The sequence below is a fragment of the Sander vitreus genome, chromosome 18, assembly GCF_031162955.1.
Source record: "Sander vitreus isolate 19-12246 chromosome 18, sanVit1, whole genome shotgun sequence".
NCBI classification, from domain to species: domain Eukaryota; kingdom Metazoa; phylum Chordata; class Actinopteri; order Perciformes; family Percidae; genus Sander; species Sander vitreus.
The window spans coordinates 16041511-16064219 of record NC_135872.1 but is presented as its reverse complement, the minus strand read 5'-3'; the positions used below and the strand labels follow the sequence as shown (position 1 = coordinate 16064219).

The 22709-nt window shown below is 39.9% G+C and overlaps 2 protein-coding genes across 4 annotated transcripts; both read right to left on the bottom strand.

Moving 5' to 3' along the window:
* Positions 1–7389: 7389 nt before the first annotated feature.
* lnc.lemp (lncRNA encoded micropeptide) lies at positions 7390–9579 on the bottom strand. Its single transcript, XM_078275213.1, has 2 exons — positions 9328–9579; positions 7390–7969 (listed from the first exon to the last, which is right to left on the bottom strand). Exon 1 carries the CDS (start codon positions 9499–9501, stop codon positions 9331–9333), a length of 171 nt encoding a protein of 56 aa, XP_078131339.1. The 5' UTR covers positions 9502–9579; the 3' UTR covers positions 7390–7969; positions 9328–9330.
* A 255-nt stretch (positions 9580–9834) lies between these two features.
* On the bottom strand, positions 9835–17749 carry scml4 (Scm polycomb group protein like 4). Of its 3 annotated transcripts, XM_078274881.1 has the most exons (6): positions 17532–17749; positions 16530–16732; positions 15365–15494; positions 12448–12660; positions 11891–12036; positions 9835–11573 (listed from the first exon to the last, which is right to left on the bottom strand). In XM_078274881.1, exons 2-6 carry the CDS (start codon positions 16725–16727, stop codon positions 11448–11450), a joined length of 813 nt encoding a protein of 270 aa, XP_078131007.1. In that variant the 5' UTR covers positions 16728–16732; positions 17532–17749; the 3' UTR covers positions 9835–11447. The 3 variants fall into 3 exon arrangements, with proteins under 3 accessions (XP_078131007.1, XP_078131006.1, XP_078131005.1); XM_078274880.1 differs by lacking the exon at positions 17532–17749 and having other exon boundaries at positions 12448–12657; positions 16530–16844; XM_078274879.1 differs by lacking the exon at positions 17532–17749 and having other exon boundaries at positions 16530–16843.
* Between the last annotated feature and the right edge of the window lie 4960 nt (positions 17750–22709).

Genomic DNA, 22709 nt, shown 5'->3' with positions numbered 1-22709 from the left:
GATAGTCACTGCAGTTGTCAGCCTGTCCTCATACCAGATTTGCATGTAAAGTTACAAAAAGGGCCATGTCATAATTTTACAGATTTTATTCTATAAATCAATGAAACAGAAGGTGGCCTGACATTACAAACAGGGACTAGCTCAGCAGCAAAACAGGCCGTTATAAAGTAAAAGCTTCGTCTCTGCTGCTGATTTATCTCCTTTATTTTGTTGCATTCTCACAGTTTTTTATGTGACTTTTGTTTTTACTCGGATTTGACTTGGATTGGAAATGTACGAGATTGGCATGGGGTACTTTCCATAAAATCATCTCTCAATGCAAATCAAACCAGCTATTAGGCTAACTGAAATAGAACCATGCCAATCTCTAGGTATGGTGAAGGGTATGTGATGATGTGGGGCTATTGTAATTCCAAAGGCCAAGGGAACTTTATTAGGATGCATAGTATCCTGGATCCATGAAATAACTGGCCTTTAAAAATAAAAATCTGCCTGCCTCTATGGGAATTTAACATAGGGGTGTACTTACTTATGTACCCTGTATTTTAAGGAAGAACATTTATTTATTTACGATACATTATTCATTCACAAAGAAAATTGGTGTCCTTAAAGATTGGATTTTTCCTCATTTTTTTTAATTAAGGCATTAAGATCAATTTCCTAAAGATGATTTTTTATTCTTCTTTTTAGTCAACTTTAGCATGGGTCTCCTAATTTGTTCACATGCCTGTATGTTTCTCTTATTCTTGTGCTTTAAAAAGCATCGTTCTCAATAATTCATAGTTGTTTTTTGTTAATCGTCTAATGTTCTAGTCTGCTTTCCACACAGTGCTTAATGGCTTTCATAGATGAAAATGTTTGTGCTCAGTGAAATATTGGTTCAAGCTATTAGACGTTAAAGAAAGATTGGGCTTGTGTTGAAATTCAGCTGAGGTTTGTATGTTAAAAGTCAAGGACAGTTGATGACAATGAGTCATCATTGAGACAGTACTATATAGCCTAGCCCAGGGGTCTTCGTTTTTTAAGCCAAGGACCACTTAACTGAAAGAGAGACAGAGCATGGACCCCCTACTACATATATTGTATAAAATTATGTTGCATAATAAACTGGGCCTACAATAATGTGTAGGGCAGCCTAAAGCCTTTATACCTTTTTGCATAGAATACTAAGCTATTTAAATAGCCTATTCATTGTTGGCATGATTTTATAACTCATGTGTTCATGTTAAACATACATGTAGCACAGTGAACTCTTAGGATGAACTGTGTATGTGGATGGCCCTTAGTGACTACCTTACCTATAGGCCAGTAAGCAGTGGGGATTTATGTTTGCTGATAATATGTCGGATTCATATTAAGACTTTTTAATTCTATTTGAGGACCCCCTAGAGGCCCTGGACCCCCCTGTTGAAGATCCCTGGCCTAGCCTATGTATCATACAGTGTTTCTAGTGAACTTTTAGGAACACAACACCCATTTTATGTAAACATAGAGAAATACTTTCTATAACCGTAGTTTGGTGAACTGTGTCTATGGTACTTTAAGAGGTGGTGATGGTGGTTCTGCTTTAAAGTCTTTACAGAACAGTAAAAGCAATCTGGCTCTCAAAGTGTTTTTACCCCATGACTGAAGAGCGTAAACAACAAACACTCCCTTGAGTCTGTCCAGACTGTTCAAGTGTGCTCAGAACTAAAAACAGAAAGATGAGAGGATGCGAGCCTGTACCAATACTGTATAGCTTAATGCCACATCTGTCATTCATTTGGGGCTTTTATCCAGAGCATCTTGAGTGCATCCATTTAGTTCCCAGTGGGAAATGAAGCTGTAACCCTGCAGTGCTACCAGTGCCACACTCTACCCATTACACCACTGAACGCACTTTCAAAACAGTTGGTTGGCAGGAAAGCAAAACAATCTACTCATTTGAGCCAAGTAAGTTGAATCATCGAGTAGGCGGGAAACCAGCTAAACCAAACAATTTATTGATTAGAGTAGTAAAACTGCTGCATACACCTGCACACCTTTCTTAAAGCTGCACATATCAATATTTTTTGGTGAACAATGAGTCAAATGACTACATGAATTGTGAAAGGTGTCCCTAGAGAATTAAAGGTGCAGTAGGTAAGCCTTATTAAACTAACTTTCTGTCATATTTGCTGAAACTGACCATATGTTCGAGTAGAACTACATGAAGCAGGTAATTTCAAAAAAATCTGGCTCCTCTGGCACCACCTACAACTTGTAGTGTGATTTGCAAAAATCCACAGCTCCCTGTTCAGATGCACCAATCAGGGCCGGGGGGGGGGGTGTCTAACTGTGGGTCAATCACTGCTCATGCACACGCATTCATTCTCCGTTGTGGGGGGAGGGGCTTAGGAGAACGTTTTGGGCTTTAGCAGAAAGGGGGGAGGGACTGAGAAGTTGTCGATGTTCACATTTTTTGGCTAAGTCCTGGATCTTCGCAATCCTACCTACAGCACCTTTAACAACCACCTTTGCAGTGCCCCCCCTTATTTGCAGAGCGTCTTTCAGCTTCACTCTCATCACCTTTGTTTATGGCAGCAGCAGGAAGCATTTAGGCTATTTCATTTTTACTTAGGGACAGTTTATTTTGGCCTGGGCGCTCCCTGATGGGATCTGCACGCTTCTATGTCTGGCAATAAAGGGTTAAACTGCACCACTTGACTCCTGATTTTCCTCTTCTGGCTTTATGTTACTCCCTTCTCCCCTATACCAACTTGGGCTTGTAACAAGTTTTGATAAATAAGTAATAAACTACTATTAGGAATAACTTTTGGGTTGCCAGGGAAGACAAAGACAAAACAAGTGCTATGCTAGAGGAGAATTTTGCGCTAACCAAATGTTCGTATTATTGGTTAATATTGATCAATAAAGCATTATATTACTGATCTATAAAGCATATCAAGTGTCCTTTAGCAAGATCTCCAAATTGCTCCTGATGTATTTATGATGGAAAAATAGGACAAAAACATCAAACGCCAAATGAATTTAATGTAATGTTTTACTAAATGAATTATCACCTATTAAAAAAGGTGACAAAACATAAGTTACAGCTTATTAAGCCTCTAAAAAGGAATGCCTTATTAGAAAGTTGTACTGAAACTGTACCCTGCCATACTTTGAATAATTATAATAGAGATTGATTAGCTAGTATGGCTAGAACACTTCTTTCAGGGGTTGTAAAAGACTGATAATCCCTCTGCTTACTGTAATGTTTCTACTGTAAAGGAGGATGGAGGTGCTGCTGCTCTCTCCTAAAAGCCTTCTGGAAAGGATGTTACAAAATAAGCCTCCATCAAATAAAGCGAGACATAATCACACCAACATTTAAATGGAAATATTTTATCACCCCAATCTACAGTCTCAGTACTTATCTGAGAGATGGTCCTAGTCATCCGTAAGCATGTAAACACTCACTGGCGTGTGAGGTGTATTGGATTGAAGCTCAGTACAACTCAGGTGTGTGTGTGTGTGTGTGTGTGTGTGTGTGTGTGTGTGTGTGTGTGTGTGTGTGTGTGTGTGCGTGTGTGCGTGTGTGTGTGTGTGTGTGTGTCCACGTTTATGTGTACTCAGGATTTATGTTTATATGAATATGAAAAGCATTAGAAAATTGTATGTTTTTCTTCCCTATATTACACATAAATGCACACTCAACTATTTCCTGTGTAGGTGCTGACTAATAGAAAGGAATATTTCACGCAAAACATTTATTGAGCTGGGGTAGAGATCCTGTCCTTAGCTGAACATTTGATGTATTGTGCATTCATATAATCTTATATCTTATATCTTTTATCTTATAAAATCGGTAGGAAAAGCACAGGTGTATATGATACAATTAGTGATTTGGTGTCAGGGTCCATCATTAATGTTAGTAGTAACACCTGTGCTTTTCCTATATTGATAGTCAAAATGTCTGCTGTGGAAAAGGCCTATTTGCTGTTTTTTAGTGTTGCTGTTTCTTCTTCTTATAAACGGAGCAGTCTTTTTCATTTTACTTGTGTTTTTTGTGCATCAAAAAGTCCACAGTGTTTTTACATGTAGCCATGCTAGTGGTATAGCTATATGGATGGCAATATCGGGCTGTCTGTCTGTCTGTCTGTCTGTCTGTCTGTATTTGGTCCACATCTTTGTCCACACTGAACTTCATATCGAGCTTCGTAATCTGGTCTTCTTTTTTTTATTCGTCCTTTTGTTTATGACCAGTTACCTGCAAAACTAATGGCATTCCCATCAGCCCCAGCTGTTCTTTGTGTGTAGTGCTAATTAGCAAACGTTAGCATCCTAACAGGTTAACAGAAAATGATGAACATGGTAAACATTATACTTGCTCAACATTGGTGTGTTGGCATCGTCATTGTGAGCATGTTGGCATGATGATGTTAGCAATTAGCTCACAGCACTCCTCACAGAGCCGCTCGCATGGCTGTAGACTCAGCTTGTAACTAAGGTAGCAGATTATTTCTCTGCCCCCCCCCCCCCTATGAACTATACTAAGCGAATCTAGTCTTCATTTTATCCTTCTGTGTTCTCTTTGCTCTTCTTGCTTCCTCTCGTCTCCCTGTTTTGCAGACACCCTTTAGCCAGAGGGCACAATCACAACCAGAAAGCCAATCAGGAAGCTTATTAAACATGACACTTAGTGAGCACACTCAATATAGGCGAAGGACATAGGCTCTGAGGTCTATGTGCCAATTAGGAAACTCAAATCAATCATCACAGTCAGTGAACTCTTCCTCACTCCTTCTGTTTTTCCTCCTCCTCTGTTGCTGTCTCTTCTTTTGCCTCTCTTGCACATTAGCTCCTCTACTAACTCACCATCCCTCTCGTCTACTTTGAAAATAATTCCCAGCTATACGCACTAGCACTGCTGTTGCACATGATCACACACAGCTTGCTACAAAATAAACAGGGAATAGACAAGTCCACAAACACAAACACAAACACACACACACACACACACTCCAGCAAGCTATTCATCACAATTTAGCCACAGCATTAGACATTGAGGGACAATAACGCCCTCTCTAGAATACCATCCAAAACAAAAACAGCTACACACTTCTCCTCCCATGACACTCATTTTCCCCTCCATTTGTCAACACACTCTCTCACACTTTTTAATTCCCGCTAAGCTGTCTGTCATCTCTCTTTTTTTCTCCTTAAAAACTAGGCTATGCCATTCAAGTGAATGTAAAGAGAAATTCAATGAAACTGAAAATGCCTTAGAATGTTTTTTTTGTACTATAATCCATACATTATGTGACTAAATTACAAAATATAGCTATAATCAGTTGAGTAGGCTAGTTGATCTAGTTATATATGATGCGGCTGAGACTCACGATGTAGAGTGGCTTGTCCTTTAATCACAAGGTTGGCTGTTTAATCCTTGGCTCCTCCTGGCCATGTCCTTGAGCAAGACACTGTATCCCTAGTTGCTCCCGATCGTGTGTGTGTGTGTGTGTGTGTGTGTGTGTGTGTGTGTGTGTGTGTGTGTGTGTGTGTGTGTGTGTGTGTGTGTGTGTGTGTGTGTGTGAATGAGAAGCAAATTGTAAAGTCTTCTAACACAGAGTGTTGATATCAGATATGCATCAGTGTGTGCAATACATTATAAGCAGTCCTACAACAGTTGTAATGAAAGATTTTGATACAACATAATGTAATACCTTCTCATTAACTTAATAAAATATGACCCAAACTAGTATAAAGTGGCTTGAAATTAGATTTCAGTTTAATTCACAAGCAATCAAAGGCCACCATTACCATGCATTTTTTACCACACTATCAAAGTACTGGATCAACATCTCCAAAGAAATATGTTTGTTGTAGTTTTTGAGCACTGACAGCTACACCAGCATACTGCTGTTTTGTACTCCTCTCTGTAAATCTATTAAGGCGTGCAAATTCTATATTCCTGAATGAGATGAAGCTCAGTAGAGTTTTTGTATTTGTCTGTCATCTTAACTTCACACAATCCCTCTCCAGTACCCTCTCCACCTTCTGTCTTATCAAGTCACTGATGTAGTGCTACAGGAAAATAGACTTCTTAAGGTCTTGTCAAACGCTTGTTGAGAGGGGGTAACAGGCCTGCTAGACTGGTGATGATGAAAAAGAGAGAACTGCTCACAAGGTCTAATTTCACAGCCAGTGACTAGAATGCTGTAGGCAAACACTTGTTTTGTGTGCATAAAGTATTAAAGTGCACTAGCACCACCCATGGACAAGCTGTGTACATGTAAAGATTAAGCTGTTAAAAAACCATGTGAATAAACATCTACAATATAAATAGGAATTTAATGAATGAACAAGTATATATTAGGTTCAAATAAAACTTCTAATAATGAGCGGGAAACCGTCATTTGACAAAATTATCAGCAACAGCATCTCACAGCCTTCATCAGCAGATGGAGTTAGATCAAGTTGAAAGCTCCTAAAAGCAAGGCAAATAAAAACTGAAACGTGGAACCTGAGTTAGCATTATTTTGTCAAAAATATATATCGGAGGATGATCATTAGGATGATGATGCACCATGGGTACAGGGTTTTTTTTATTTTAAAATGTACTGCAGCTTTTCACCTTTGAACATTCTCAATTTACAGACATAACAGGTAATGTGTATAAACGTTCTTTTTTTTAAATCACAAAAATAATACAAATCCTGTGCCATGTGTAATTTTTGCCATCTACACCGCTTGTCTAAGTTGTGACTCTCGCTTTCATCCAGCAGGTGGCGCCACAACTCAGAGCAAAACTCAAGTCTGACGTTATTAAATTGACCTTTCAATATTAATACCTCAATTTAATTGGCACACTCAAATGTAACCAAGACTAATTGCAAGATTTTTTTTTTTTGGGGGGGGGGGGATAAATAGACTGCATTTATTATTCATACACTAATGTTGCGGACAGGGGCGTAGCACAAAATGATGGGCCCTGTAGAAAGGCATTTTCTATGTGCCCGTCCCCACATCCACAGCTATTCCTTCTAGCATCTTTTTGGGCCCTCCTCACATGAGGGCCCTGGTTACTCAGTCCCCTTTTTCTCCCCAGTCCGACGCCCTTGGTTGGGGGGAGAAAAAAAATGCAAGGTGCTGACTTGTTTGAGGCCAAGTGTCAAGATATTTCAGTAATTTAACTACCACCACTACGAGTTCTGGAAATGACTTTTATTTAAACGATTTTATACATTAAAAGCTCTTTTGGCCATGTCACCGTTGAGTCACCTCAAATGTGTGTCAATTACGATGATGACGTGGCAGTATGTTTTAGGAAAATGCAACGGTGACAAAAGCCAACAAATGAGAACCCTTATCCCTGAAAGCTGTAACCTCAATGTGGAATACCAGCTTTCCAAATAAACAACAACATAGTTAGAGAAACATGAAAAACACAATCATTTATTTGACCAGATATGAAACAGATAGAAACTGAGACATGCTGGAAAGGAAAACCACTAAAACCAGATCCCAAATTTCTTCCCTGTTAGTTTCTTGAATAGTCTGGCTCACCGGATGTACATTGCTGGGGTGAAGCCCCCACCACCTCTTCTATCTATTTTGCGGTCGGTGCATCAGGGGCTTAGTTAGGATAGTTGATTGGTTTGAAGAAAAAATAACAAGCCAGAGCGTTTTTTCCCCCCACTATCCCAGAATAGATAAGCAGCGTAGCCAGACAATACTCAAGGGCTGACACCGGGCTGTGGAGATATGTCTGGCAATGCCAGACTAGTGTCTGAGGGGAGAAAGGAAGCTGCTGTTTGTAGGTAATTATTGTATTTCCATAGACCATACTATTATGTCAAGTCCAGTCTTGATTTAAAAAGGTGTGATACGAAAATGTTGGTAGTGCAGAACACAGGTAGGTCATTTTGAGGTCTCTTCTCCACAGTGACAGACGTGTAGCACATCTAGGATCCAGCAGCTTTACAGAGAAGACCAGACAACCCCAGACCTGGCAAATGAAGAATATAATAATGATTAGACACTGTTCACCATGGAAATAATGACAGGAGTAAATACTGGTAGAATTAAAACACAATGCAAGTGTTGAGAGCATGGATGTACGTATATGTTGAGAGCTAAAGCACCATGATCACAACTTTTTAAACCTACATCGTGTAATTTTTTGACTTGATTCTTAGCAAAATCCCCTTTGTTCTTTCACAAATATGTACTCATTCATGTGTAATTACTTCCACCAACTAATCAAAGTATTCTCCTAAGAGTAGAATCTGACATTCAGAATACATACGAGCGACTCACTCGAATGACGGCCGCCATGTAGCGCCTCCATCTTTAAAATACATTAGCCAAAGAGGGACATACCTCCACATTTCGCCGTCTTACACCTATTGGCACCGTGACGAACGCAAGGGGGAGATCACTCGCCAGGGAAGCGAAAAAGAGAATTAAAACGACAACGCGACAGGCAAAGCAACAAGACCAAAGTTAATATTGGAGTGGCTAGAACAGGTGCGTGTAAACGATGGAGAGAGCTAATTTCGGGTTCGGCCACCGTAGGAGGAAGGGCTAAAAAGTAATATTCAGTTGATTGTCATATACAATTTCACCGCTAGATGGGAGAAATTCTTACACAATGTAGCTTTAACCCTTCATGACTAAGACAATAATTAGACTACATTAGGCAACAGGTTGTCTTACATAATTGGCTCTCGGTATGCAGAAGAAACATTAAGCCTATATAAAAGAAATCTACTGCTACCTTTTACCTGCATACTCAATAACAGGCTTTTCAGGTGCTATGCTGAATTCTGTGAGTCATCAGATTGTGTGCTCTGTAGCGCCGTCTACCTGCTTCAAATCATTTTGTGAAAATCGGACCCGGGCAAAGGTATTAATAAAAAAACAGGGGCATCGGACTGGGGAGTTAAAATGGGACTGAGTACCCAGGGCCCTCATGTGAGGAGGGCCCAAAAATATGCTAGATATACTAGCTGTGGATGCGGGGAGGGGCCCATAGAAAATGCCTTTCTACAGGGCCCAGAATTTTGTGCTACGCCCCTGATAAAAACTATATAAAAAAACTGCGTTCTTTTCACTGTTAGTCTCGTTTCCTGTTACAGGTCATTTGTGATCATCAGATGAAAAATACACAGTTTCAGATACATTTAAAAGTCACATATAGTCACTTTAAGCTTGGTCGAAATCTACGTTCAGATGACGATTTTCTGACCAATAACTAATGTTATGTTAGTTTCCCTGCCAATTTAGAGGCAGACTAGTCAAATAGCTAATCGCAGGCCTAACGTTAAGTATGACAACAATGTAGCAAGACACATTCCACGTTACCATTCAAGCCACATCCAGCTTCTTCTGAGTTTCTGACAGTTTATCTTGCAGCCGTTTCTTCCTCCAGTCCAGAAACCTTCTCCTCATTCTGTTAGCCTGCCACCCCGCTACAAAGCCGGCAGCAAAAGTAACCACGACGGCGATTTGTAGCGTCCTCTCCGAGACTTCAGCCATGTTCACCTCTGGCTGACAGATGCACACATTTGTGTAAGTCGCATGAAAATCAACACACTCTCATACAGGAAGTGAATCGCTTACTACTCACGCGATACAACAGCGACGTTAATCTCGCACTCTTCAAAAATAAAGGTCCGGAAGCCCTCTCAATTTAATAGTTCTTGTCCAGTGTTAAAATCTTATTTTTACAGTCTATAGTCAAAATAAATAACATGAATTGATTTATATATTTTGACAGTGAAACACATAGATTATACTACTACCAATAATAATAATAATTATAATAATTATAATAATTATAATAATTATAATAATAATAATAAGTCAGACTTCATTGAACAAGAAGGTTTATTTTCTCTGGAAAAAAGTATGGTTTAAAAAACATTGTATAGAAAAGAAAAGTAAGGTCATTAGGGAGTCAAAATTAATTTGTGGAAAACATTTGGAAAATTCTAATTTGGGTAAACAGCTCATGTGCAACACAATTGTCTCATTTCCTGCAACTCACTGACATCAAGTTATCAGGTTGGAAAAGTACATTGTACATTGGAAAATAAAATATGAAAGGTAGATGCAGCCCATACTGTCGCTCCCTCGGGCTCAAGACAGTCATGAAATACATAATTCATACATAGACATACATGCTGTGGCACACTGACGTTAACAAATTTAAGCAAAACACATAGAACACAAAAGATTAAAGTGAGTAACAAGTACTGTACAGTAAGAAAGAAAGCATTGTAATAAACCACAAGTTGTACAAGTCTGTCATATACTGCACGCGACTGATCATTAATGTGTATACAAGTTTCATATGACAAAACTGTATATGGTGGCAAAAATGTTATTATTAATGCTCAAGGCAGTTTACTTAATAGTAATACTTTTTTACAGTGTGAAAATGAAATACTGCTTTATCATTTGACACAACAAAACAGAGGAATTTATATTCAAAATGACTGAAGAGGTATTGCATGAGATGAATGTCATATCTGTGTTATCTGGAGGTCACACTATCTGAAGATAGTAAGGAAGTGTAGGAGAGTGATTCAGTTGTTAAGCGTTGTAGTGACAGTAACGGTTTTAGTGAGCACCAAGTTGTACTGTATGAGTTTGCTACATGTTGCTTTCTCCAGTGTACCACAATTCATGGGAACATGGTAAAAAAAAAAAAAAAAAACTGTCTTTGTCTCCTTTCCTTCCTGTCGCTATGAGCGCTGCATGATTATATGCACCTCGCTTCACTATTGTGCTGTGCTGTGGTTTGTGGTAAAAATCTTCATGTTTCTTTCACTTTTCTTGAGTGTGAGATACTATCACTTGTTTCATACGCAGATTTTATGTTTTAATATTTCTAAAAAAAATCTAAAGATTTCAATACTTGCTGAAGAGTTTGAGAGATTGGTTATTAGTTACAGTTTGTGTCTAAGAGAAGTGATACCTGGGTCAACGTTATCATCAGTTTACAACAAAACTAACAAAACCATTATTTTAAAACTGCAGCAGCATTGTGCCTTGACCCAAAGACTCTTTTAAATTTAAATATGATATTGAGGTAAAGCACCATACAAGTTTAGTAAGTTCACTGTCTGTAGGTCTTCAGAGGTGTTGGCACCCTGTCCATGATTAAGATCTGCACATATTCATGCTGTTGAGAGTCAGATGCAGACTGAAGAGTGGACAGGTCACTTTTCAATATACAGTAGCTGCCATCTTTGTTGAGCCGAACTGTTAACAATCTCAAGCCATTCAGATACCTGGTAAACAATGATGGAAATGAAATAATTGCTTCAGCTGCAAATAGTCTTAATATGTACAGTCAACATGTCCAATTTGTCAACAAAATCAGGATCCAAAAGTGTTCATGATGTATTGCTGATGTTTGAGAACAGTTGAGAGACTCAGCAGTGTGATCAGGGGTTTGGCTCCTCCTCCTCCGCAAATCACAATCGATTTTGTTTAAGCCTGTCGATGTGGTAACAGAGTTTGAGCGCAGGTCCCAGCTTTAGTCCCAGATACTTCATCATCATCTCACTTTTCAGCAAGAGCAGAGCATCTCCGTCTATCTCCTGAAACAAATCAGAGACAGTGTGACTAGCACTCAGGCTGTTCCGGAGCCTTGTAGCTATGAGAAGAAAAGCTATGTAACATTAAATATTAGTTTAAACATCTGCTGATTTATATTCAGGACCACAGAGAACTGGGTGATGGGTGAATAAAGCTACAGTTGTATACAACAGTATACAAGTATATCCTACCTCTTGCAAGAGGTTCCCTGTCCTAACACCCCACAGTATGTTAGGATATAATGCTCTATTCCAATACATTTAGTATTTCAGCATAAGTCGATGGCCATGGGCTGCTATATAAAGTGGTCTGGACTCACATGCTTCCTGAATGTATCAGCGTGGGGACCCAGGGCTTGGGGGTCAGCATCTTTGATAAACCAAACAACCTCCTCAACACCCCAGCTGGATGGGTCCTTACCAGCAGGACGCTTGCACTCTCCAGAGTCTGGCATCGGACTGTATGCTAGGTAACACAGGGGAACAGGTGGAGGGAAGATGCTCAAATGCTCAACATAATGGGGATCCAATTAAGCAAAAATAAATAAATAAACAAAATACTGACAGTCCTATATGTCACCTGACAAGACATAAGTTCCACAGCACTGTCACAAAAAAATGCCATAGTATGCCTTAGAAATTTCATAATTATAGTATTCTGTAAAAATGTCATAAAAAAAAGTCATAGTATAGTATGTAATAAAAATGTCATAAAAAAAAGTCATAGTATAGTATATCATAAAAAGTTATAAAAAGCCGTAGTATAGTATGTAATAAAGACATGAAATATTATGTCATAAATAATAAAAATTATGTTAAAAGATGTAAACGAAAGCAAAATATACTTCTAAAGCAAAATTGCAAAACACAGCCTCACCATTCCTGTTTACTTCCTGGAAGCTTCCTGGGCTCGATGCTTGTCTGCACAAGCCCATTGGGTTAGAGCAACTGCTGCCACGGTAACCGTAAGAGTGCTTCGGTGGGTACTGTGATGTCATGACATTGAAGGCAGAGTCACTAGGATCTACAGCGTAGCGCTTGGAGTCCACTGGTGGGTCACATAAGAAGTCTTCAGGCATTGACGTCTCTGCTGGAAGAGGATCAACAGGAAGTGGCATCATTAAAGGTCCAATGTGTAGGAATTTCTCCCATCTAGTGTTGAGATCATATATCGCAATCAACTCTCTCGCTCCACGCAGTTCAAAGTACGTATTACAGCTACGGTAGCCTTCACACTTTTGTCTGATGACGCCAGTCTCTTGTTCTTTTCAATAATCCTTTTTCTTTTTCTGGGCGAAGAAGAAGACTCCTGTTCCTGAAATTTGGATTTTGAATACATGTGGTCCTCCATGTTTCCTTCTTCAAACTTGCCGGGACAGGAAGCGATGATACCCATTAGCAGCATTAATAGCACCTGTGAGTTTATCATGTGACAGCGAAAACGCGAATGGCGGAGCAGTATGTCCTGTATGTCCCTTACCGGCTAACGTATTTCAAGATGGAGCATGAATATGGAGCGTCTACCCTAGTTCATGCAAATACAAATGTAAAATTTCAAGCCAAAAGGAATACTTGGAATTAATGGTGGTGTTAAATATTCATGAAAAAGGACGTTTGTGAACGGGCAACACAGATTTTGATAATGAACAACTACAAACGTTACACAGTGGACCTTTAAAGCTTAGCCCATCTGGGAAAGTGCGGCGATATTTGTCTGTCAGCAAGGATACGTCTTCATTCATCGTGTTAAATATATCAACATCAAAGAGTTTTACTTTGCACTCAGACCAATATAACATCTGCAGACTATGCACTACATTAAACAGCTGATACATTTTTCATGTCTTTTAACTACTGAGTTCAATGAATACACAGCTAAGATGTGTTGAAGCTCCTTCAGCCTGTAACTGTATGGATGTGAAACGGCTGAAAGGTAGTCAGTAATTCCTCTGAATCTGCTCCCTTTGTGCCAACCGTTTTTCAGATCATCAATAATGTAGATGCCTGCTGGTTATGCTAGGGATGGGCAGTTATGAATTCACTTGATGAGGGATTTATAAAATGGAAATTCTCCACTGAGATCATTCTGAATTGCCTCGCCTTTGTGCTCACACAGAGGTCAAACGTACTTTATTGTATTCTGAAAAATCTATTACGTGATAGGATCTGCGCATGTGAGTTGGGAGGCTTATATATTGACACACATCAGACACACATACAGTGCAGAACTGCCTTCATAGCCTACAGTAAATGCTTAACATTTTAGAATTTCCATCTATACATTCAAACATCTGAAATATCCTTAAATTAACCCTGTAAATATTATAAAAGATAATAAAATTGTATTTTTTTAATAAATTAATCTTAAAATAATTATACGAAGTGACAAAATGATCAGTATTTGAAAGGGAGCGTAAATTGCTTAGAAAGTATCCAAAAAAACACCATGAAATACATAGACAATTTGTATGTGTGTGTGTGTGTGTGTGTGTGTGTGTGTGTGTGTGTGTGTGTGTGTGTGTGTGTGTGTGTGCTTTGCTTTTGAATGTCTACAGTCTGACATCAAACACCTTTTACGATTTGCAAGAACAAAGAGCAAACTGCTGGTCCTTGACACATGAGATTCCCATTCCCACCTCAAATACACTAAAGGCAGTCTTTAAATATTTGCTCATTCAGAGCAGGACAGACCGAGAGGGAAAAAAGAAGAGAAAAAAAATGAAAGCGAGACAGAAAGAATGGCTGTGTATTTTCTTTTGTGAAAGAATTAAAAATTTCTGATTTTCTTCAGAGCCAAAGCAGGAAAGGAAAGCTTGGTGAGAAGATTGAAAGGGAATAAGAAATGACATGTTTGGGTTGTGTTTGAAGGCATGTATTTCTCATTTGAATGTACATTACGTAAACATAGTAAACCCATAGACACTAGTGCTGTCTTTGATTCAACAAGCAGACATGCACAAGAGTGTAATGTTTTACATCCAAAAGCATATCTCGTCACAGAAAACAAGTCATCTGTGTATTTTAGAGAACAAAGAAGAAAGACACCACACTGGCAGGCGTGCATTTTAGCACTGAATTAAGTCACAGTCAGAGCAGGGTAGCAGACAGATGAAAAAGATAAGATACAAAAATAAAAGATTGGAAGGGAGGGCACATTTCATATCACAAACACACTACCAAATTAAGCTGTGCGTGTATAATAAGTGTTAAAATATTAAGAACCCCATCCTCATACTGAATGGATCCAGGTCTCAAGGCCTAAAAAAATCATCAGACCTCAGAACTTGAATCAACCCGCTTGCGTCTTACCATTAAATGTCCTGATTAGGATTTTATTTAGTACAGACACATTATCGTTTATGAGCATGTTACTGGATAGCAGTGGTGTAGTCTAATGTATTGTAGTGGGTATACTGTACTGTGTATATACATATATATTGGCCAGAATCTGCCTTTGGGGGAGGGAGGGCATATCATAGTGGGGGGTCTGTGTGTCCTCCCCCAGGGTAATTTTGAGCATCAATGACTTCATTTCCTGTATTCGGATACACTTTTAAGCACCAATTTACGGTGAAAATACCTTTATTTAGCCTATGTGAAGAAGAAAAACACAGATGACAATTCAAAATCTATCAAAAATATAATGGAAAGTATGTTGTTGCGTGTCATTGAGCATTTTTAAGTGGGTATATGGAAATCCTGGAGCTTTCTTAGTGCGTATCACGTATCACTACACCACTGCCGGATAGAAAAGCTTATGAAGTAAGATGTGTGTCTGTGTGTAGTGGTGTTACCTGTTAGCACTTGAGGTGTAGCAGAGTGGGGGACAATAGCAGCATCCTGTGGGATGGAGCCCATCTCAGGCTCCGGCGTGCTGCTGGGAGGAGAGTTAGCTAGTGGGGACATCACCATCCTGGGCTTCAGCTACAGGCGCACACACACACACACACACACACACACACACACACACACACACACACGCACACAAGCACACACACAAACAAACACACACACACACACGTACACATATGCACATTATTTAATGATGAATGATTCTCGAAACACATCAGAAAACAAAAACTGCTACTCGGGCAAAAATGTTGGCCAATGGGTGGCGCCACAGTGTGCTGTGGTAGCAAATATAGCTGACACTAACGTGGTCATCAGTTTTAGAAATATTCATCCACTTAAGTGTGAAAAGGGTGTACATTTTGACCCATAGGTGGCACTAGATGAAAAGTAAGGGGACTGAGAAGGCACTGGCACCACTCAAACCTAGAACATTACTAACAGTACTACCACTAAAAATATCAGCACCATACCAATAATAATATCAATTCCATTACCATTATATTGATACCAATACCAGTACCAATTCCAAGACGTCCAGGCACGTCCAGTGGACTATTGGTTAGGATGCATTTCAACGTCCAAACGTACCCAATTCATTTCTGGCTTAGGACGTGTGTTGCATACCATACCCTCTCCCTCCCCATGCTTGCTGTTTATGTCTACACTGTAGGCTGACCAATAAAGGAAAAATAGCGGAAAATAATCTAAAGAAATCCCGCTAAAACTACCAATAACAATACCAGTGCCATTATCAATACCATTACTAATGACAACATTTATGTGACATTCACACTATATTTCTACTGCCAGTTTTCACTGACAATTGGTGGCAATATCATGACAACAAACCTAGCAAAGCACCAGCTAAAGGCACAGAAGAAGGAGGCTGCTAGCTATGTAAATGTGGATGTAAACAATGCATTGAATGAGGAAGGAAATGCATTTCAACACATTTGTTCAGTCACTAAGAAACACACACTACCGTTTAATGAGAAATTGAATGTGAAAATAACATTTGTTTTTCAAGAAAACTTGAGAGGGTAGCTTTAAAATATGGCATTGACGCAAAGATTTATAAATAAATATAATGTTGACTGCCTGACTGACCTTAAAGCCGGGTTTTCTGCCTCTCTTCTTCGGGACCTTGAGAGGCGACAGAGGCTCAACATAGTGACTCTGGAACTCCAGCTTACGGATAGGAGGCCGTCCCCTCTTCCTGCCAGGTACCTTACCCTGGGGCCCCGCTATGAACTGGGGGCAGAGAGCGGGAGTCTGCATCTCTGAGCCGGTGGACAAAGTACTCATCAGACCTGACAGAGATAGAGACATTATTAAATGCAATTTCAAAGTAACAGGAAGTGTCAGCTTTAAACTGCATGCACCACTGCCTCAGCTCCAAACTGGAACGGAAACTTAGATGTACATGTGAGACTACCCGTCCACACACACACACACACACACACACACACACACACACACACACACACACACACACACACACACACACACACACACACTATAGGAAATAGCAGAAACAAAGCCACATAGAGCTTTGTACTCCATCACACCCCTCCCCCTCTCCAACTGCAAAGATTGCAATAAATATCATTACTGCACAGACAAAGCCCCACACACACACACACATATACACACACAGACACACACACACACACACACACACACACACACACACACACACAGACATAGCAGTGGTTTCAAGTGTTTGTCTTGGTATCATTAATGTATCATGACTTTCACAATACATCCCTTTCGCCATCATTTCATTCATGCAACACAATCCCTTACCGGAGATGTCCTTTTAAACTTAAGCTATAAGTCGAGGCTAATGTTCTACTAATTAGCCGGCATATGCCTATTAGTCTTTTATTTCTAATGGCTAAATAGTATTATGCAGAACTGGCTGGATTTCAATGCAGGTAGATGTTACAGAATAAAATCCTCTTCTTGTGATGACAAAGTATTTGTCACTGAGGAAAAACAGGAACAGAGACAGACAGAGCACGTGCATTTGCATGATGCCTCTCATAGCAAATCACACAAAAAAAGCGTCAAAATTAGCACAATATGATCATTGTGAGCATTGCTTACCATGCACACAGCCGTCTGGTAATCGCTGTCTGTGAGATGCTCCTCTGCAGCAGCAGGTTTCTGAATAATCCCCTGAAGGATCTCCCACAGCCTGCCTCTACTATTCTCTGCTGCAACACACTGTCAGGACGCCGGCAACTCTGTGTGGGTCTCTCTCTCTCTCTCTTCCTCAATCTTCAACCACCGTCCTCCTCCGAAACAACCCCCACCTCTACTTTACTTCTACCCTAACCCCCTTCCTCTGTGTCCCCTTTCAGTCGTCATGGCAACACGCCTCTAACATCCCGCGGCAGTCGGCAGACGTGCTGAGCTCAAAACGATGTGTGTGTGTGTGTGTGTGTGTGTGTGTGTGTGTGGGGGGGGGGGGGGGGGGGGGGTGGACTGTAATGTAATTACAGCTCCCGCAGCTCAGGGTTTTTCTTTTCGGTCTTCAAAAAAAGCTTATAGCGGGTGACAAGGGATTCACGCTGTGCAGTGTTTTGTGCTCCAAGCGCACGAGTTACAAACTGTAATCTGTAATCTTATTTCTGAACAATTCCAATTTCTGCACAGAAAGCATGTTCTCATGTCCAAACATTTTACCAAAATCCTAATATGTGAAATCTTTTAATCACTCCTAAATGCTTGAACTTTCCTGGTACAGTCTGGCTTACAGGTGAAGAGATCAATTGCTCTGTACACCTTCGGCTGCTTTTCTTTCTGATAAAAAATGATTACTGTCAAAGCTCACAGCCTTCATTTCTTTTATAGACTTCTGCCTTTGTGTCAGCTGTTTGTTTTTATCTGTAATAAAAAACATACAAAAAAAGACCAGCCAAAGGCAAGGTTGAGCGCGTTTTACCCGCTGAGGTGCAGGTATTAAAAGAAAGGGCTTATTTGCTCTTATAGTCTACAAAAGTACAACTCAGGTTTCCCCTTCACCACCACATATCGATTAGTTATTTGCTCATGTTGCTATGCCGATTCCCGTTCGCGGTCAAAGAAGCTACACTGGTGGGTCTTAACGCTCAATCAAAATCAAGTTAACCTTTCACAGGGAGGATCAAACGCCGGCGTGCCCTCGCTCGCACACAGAAGCGCTGCCAGCGTGTAAAGAGATTTGTCAGGAGTCAGCTGCAAAGCGGTTGCTCATAAGCTGTTTTAATACTGAATGTGACAGGCCAGACAAACTGCAGTATTTCATTACTTGAGGCCCATACTGTACATGATAATAAAAAAGGGAAAATAAACAGCAAGGTCAGGACAATAAGGCTGAGATACTGAGTGCTGGCACACACTGACCATGATGGGAGGAGGCCTATGTGTGTGTGTGTGTGTGTGTGTGTGTGTGTGTGTGTGTGTGTGTGTGTGTGTGTGTGTGTGTGTGTGTGTGTGAAGGAAGAGACCCATATATCATAAAAGTAATTACACAGTGAGATTAATCCTGATGTCCCTCCTCAATCAGTCCTGTCCCATTACAGTGCATCACATTACAGACAGAGACAGACTGAGAGAGAACAGATAATCACCTTTTACTTAAAAAGAATTGGATATGAGGGGGAAGCCCATTAACACTGTCTGACAATATTAGGCAGTAACACCATTTTTGCAGGCGAGGGGAAAGATTTGCACCACTGCACCGTAACACAATACATTTGGGGCCGCAGCCTCATTTGTTTATGGCTAATTAAGCAATTAAGAGATCGGTGAACCCCTACGCCCAATTTAATTTTCCGACTAAAGGATATCGTCTCTTTTTTGGAAGCTGAATGTTAGAGGAAGGCATTTGAAAGCTGTTGGAGCCCACTGTTATGGACACAGTAATGCAGCAATGATCAGTAATGATTAGCATAACTTAATTACCAGCTTCAGGGGATGGAGATTTGTATCTGTTTTCACTTATGCAGAAGAAAAACTGCAATGAAGTATGCCTCACTAAACTGCACACCTACACACATATAAACACAGTGTCGCAAACACACACACACACACACACACACACACACACACACACACACACACACACCAAATTGCATGCATAAAATGATTGCACTTTAACTTGAAACTATATACCCCTCGCCTGCTTGCCTAGAATAGATTAGTGTGTGTGTGTGTGTGTGTGTGTGTGTGTGTGTGTGTGTGTGTGTGTGTGTGTGTGTATGTCTAATCAATGTAACCAACCCCCTGAATTTATTTACAGCTCAGGCAGGGCGTCGCCATGGTAACAGACAGTGAAATCGGATTCTGCGCCAGAGTCATGTGATAAGGTGGGAATAAATAAACGCATAAACAACAATGTGTGTATTAAATAAGGCACGCTCACACACACACACACACACACACACACTGCCCCTCCTTATCTCCACTGAGCTCCTTCATAACACAACACACTCCAACAGAAAGGGAAGGTGGAGAGTATTGCTCTTTTCATCAGCTATGGATCAGGGGGAAATGAGAGAATTTGATACATAACATCCAGGAATACCTAAATGTCCTCTTCTCACATCACACACACACACACACACACACACACACACACACACACACACACACACACACACATAAATAGACTGCACACGTCTGAAAATGACTACTTGAGTTGAGTTACTCTATTTCCTCTTAAACAGTGGTGGAAACAAACTAAGTACATTTACTCAAGTACTGTACTTCAGTTCATTATTTAGGTATTAGAAGTATTTCCATTTTCACTACTTTTTACTTCAAGTACTGGAAAGTATTTCCGTATTTTCAACTCCCCTATATTTTTTCTGACAGATGCAGTTATTTTACAGTTTTGAGCTTCATATACAAAATATAAGAAGACCTTGCAAATATGATGCATTATTTTAAATATAAAACACTTTAATGAGTCATTAATAAAGATCCAGTAATATAATTTATAATAATATAACAGTGACATTCGGCCACCATAACAAGTATATTTTACTAATAATTCTTACATACTTTTAGCTAAGACACATTTTTAATGTAGTATTTTTACATTGTGTTATTGCTTCTTTTACTTAAGTAAAGGATCCGAGGACTTCTTCCACCACTGATGTTAAACTGAAACACCAACAGACTACCAATTACATTCCAGGAGATACTGGCTGTCTGGCCAAATCACCCCTTCAAAGTTAAGTGCCGAGAATCAATTTTTTAAGAATCAACTCTTACTTTGAGTGCAGGTGTCGGTGGCCCGGCTCCTCAGCCTCCGCCCAACTGGCTCTGACTCCGCCTCCAAGTCCACCAGCTGCCAGCAGCCCCGCCCCCGGTTGTCACGGCGATCCAAACGCAGCCGAAGGCGTACACCCTTGCTGAGGACACCAGGTAACCAAGCAACAGGGTGGGGAGGAGAAGGGGCCAGTTCCAGGTAGGAGTCAGGGTTGAAATCACGGCCGCCTCGCAGTCTCATGCCCTCGCAGCCCGCCATGGGAAAGCGAGATACATCACACTGGAGAAAACAACAATATACGTCAAATGTTGTACACAGGTATATAAACCTGCTGTCAAATGTTAATGTATTCGCAGTTCATTTTTTAATCAATATGAATTCTACTTATCACCCTTTGCTCATGATGAAGTGCTCCAATATAAAAAAAAAAATTAACATTAATCGTGTCCTCAACAAATTGATTTTAGAGTTTTCAATCCACAAAAAAATGAATTGGGGGAGATGATTGTGTAATTACACCAGTGTGTTTTCAGAGGACTAAAGAATATGACTTTGCTAATGATAAAAGTATTGGGGACAATGCATCTATTGTGCTGTAAAGTAAATGCAATTTGGCCTGCAGGGTGCTGGATTTACTGATTAACGTTTAACTGAGCTTTCAGTCGCCTCTGTATTGGATGGTACAAACGCAGGTAAAGAGGGAAACTGTGAAAGGTTTAAAAGCTGATGGAAATGTTCGCATTATCACCCATTACCCTATTTTGCATGCAGATCTTTTTTTTCTGTTTGGTGGTTGTTAGTCCTACCCAGGATTTACCACTATCATGTTTAGAGCAAATAATGGTACATCATATTTTACCTACTTGGAGGTTAGAGTTTGGGTTGCACCATTAGACATTACAACATTACTGCTAAAGCATTCTGTCCCATCACAAAAAGTATATACAGAACAGGCTTCTTCTGCTTCCTTCAATAGAGTTGTGGATTATCAGCTAATATAATTTGACAGCAATGGAAGGAGTGCATTAAATATAATAAAATGAATTTATCTAAACTGTAATCAAATATTATGTGATATATACTCACCCTCTACTTAGGCACAGCGGTGCTTTAAACTAAATGAATCAGCATGCTAACATGCTAACAATGCAAACATTTTGACATTTAGCAGGTATAATATTTAACACATCGACCAATCATAGTTTAGTGTGCCAACATTAGCTAATTAGCTGTAAACAAAGTACAGCTGAAGCTGATAGTAATGTCATTATGGTATCACTTGTTTATTGGATTCATCCTCTGGTGACCATGAATGTCTGTACCAATTTCTATGGCAATCCACCCAACAGTTATTGAGATATTTCTAGGGCTGCAGCTATCGATTATTTTAGTAATCGAGTATTCTACCGATTATTCCATTGATTAATTGAGTAATCGGATAAGAAATACTTAGTAAACAGCAACAGTAAATATTTATTATTGCTGTGTACTAAAAAAAGACAGGTTTTTTTTGAAAAAGCAACATTTATTATTGCCAAATTCCAAGTACATTTTTGGTGGCCCAAATGTTAATATTTGTCACCCCCTTCTCTTTCTTGCCTCTGGCTCTTTGCACTGGATATGCAAAAGAGCTGTCATTCACGTGCATATTAAGTGGCCATGCTGGGGAGAGGAGCCGGTTTGTTTCCGGGAGCAGCTAAGTTTCCAAAGATTAGTAGCAAACTAATAAACAGTTAGACTACAAACCGACAGCTTTCGTTTTAGCTTGTTGGTAAAACATCGCTATTTGCAGAGTAGCATGCTGTAGGCTAGTTGTGTAAAACAGCGCGGTGGACGAGAGCAGCAGACATTAGTTAGCTACTTTGTGTCGGGTTCGCTCCGTGGAATGGATGAGTAGACTGGATGTTTTCTACAAAGATGATGTAGTAGCATGTTTGCAGCTTAAAATGATCCCAAACTTTCTGTCGTTTTCTCTCGCCTGTCTCTTCTCTTAGACCCTCGCTATTTTCGTCTTCGTTCATTTG

Excerpts from the sequence above, each read along its gene's own strand:
- lnc.lemp (XM_078275213.1), bottom strand. The coding sequence starts at position 9,501 with ATGGCTGAAGTCTCGGAGAGGACGCTACAAATCGCCGTCGTGGTTACT.
- scml4 (XM_078274879.1), bottom strand. The coding sequence starts at position 16,751 with ATGTCTCTATCTCTGTCAGGTCTGATGAGTACTTTGTCCACCGGCTCA. Across the intron at positions 12,661-15,364 it reads TACACCTCAAGTGCTAACAG|CAGAGACGTCAATGCCTGAA; the intron begins GTAACACCACTA and ends ATCCTCTTCCAG. Across the intron at positions 11,574-11,890 it reads CTGATACATTCAGGAAGCAT|GAGATAGACGGAGATGCTCT; the intron begins GTGAGTCCAGAC and ends GATTTGTTTCAG.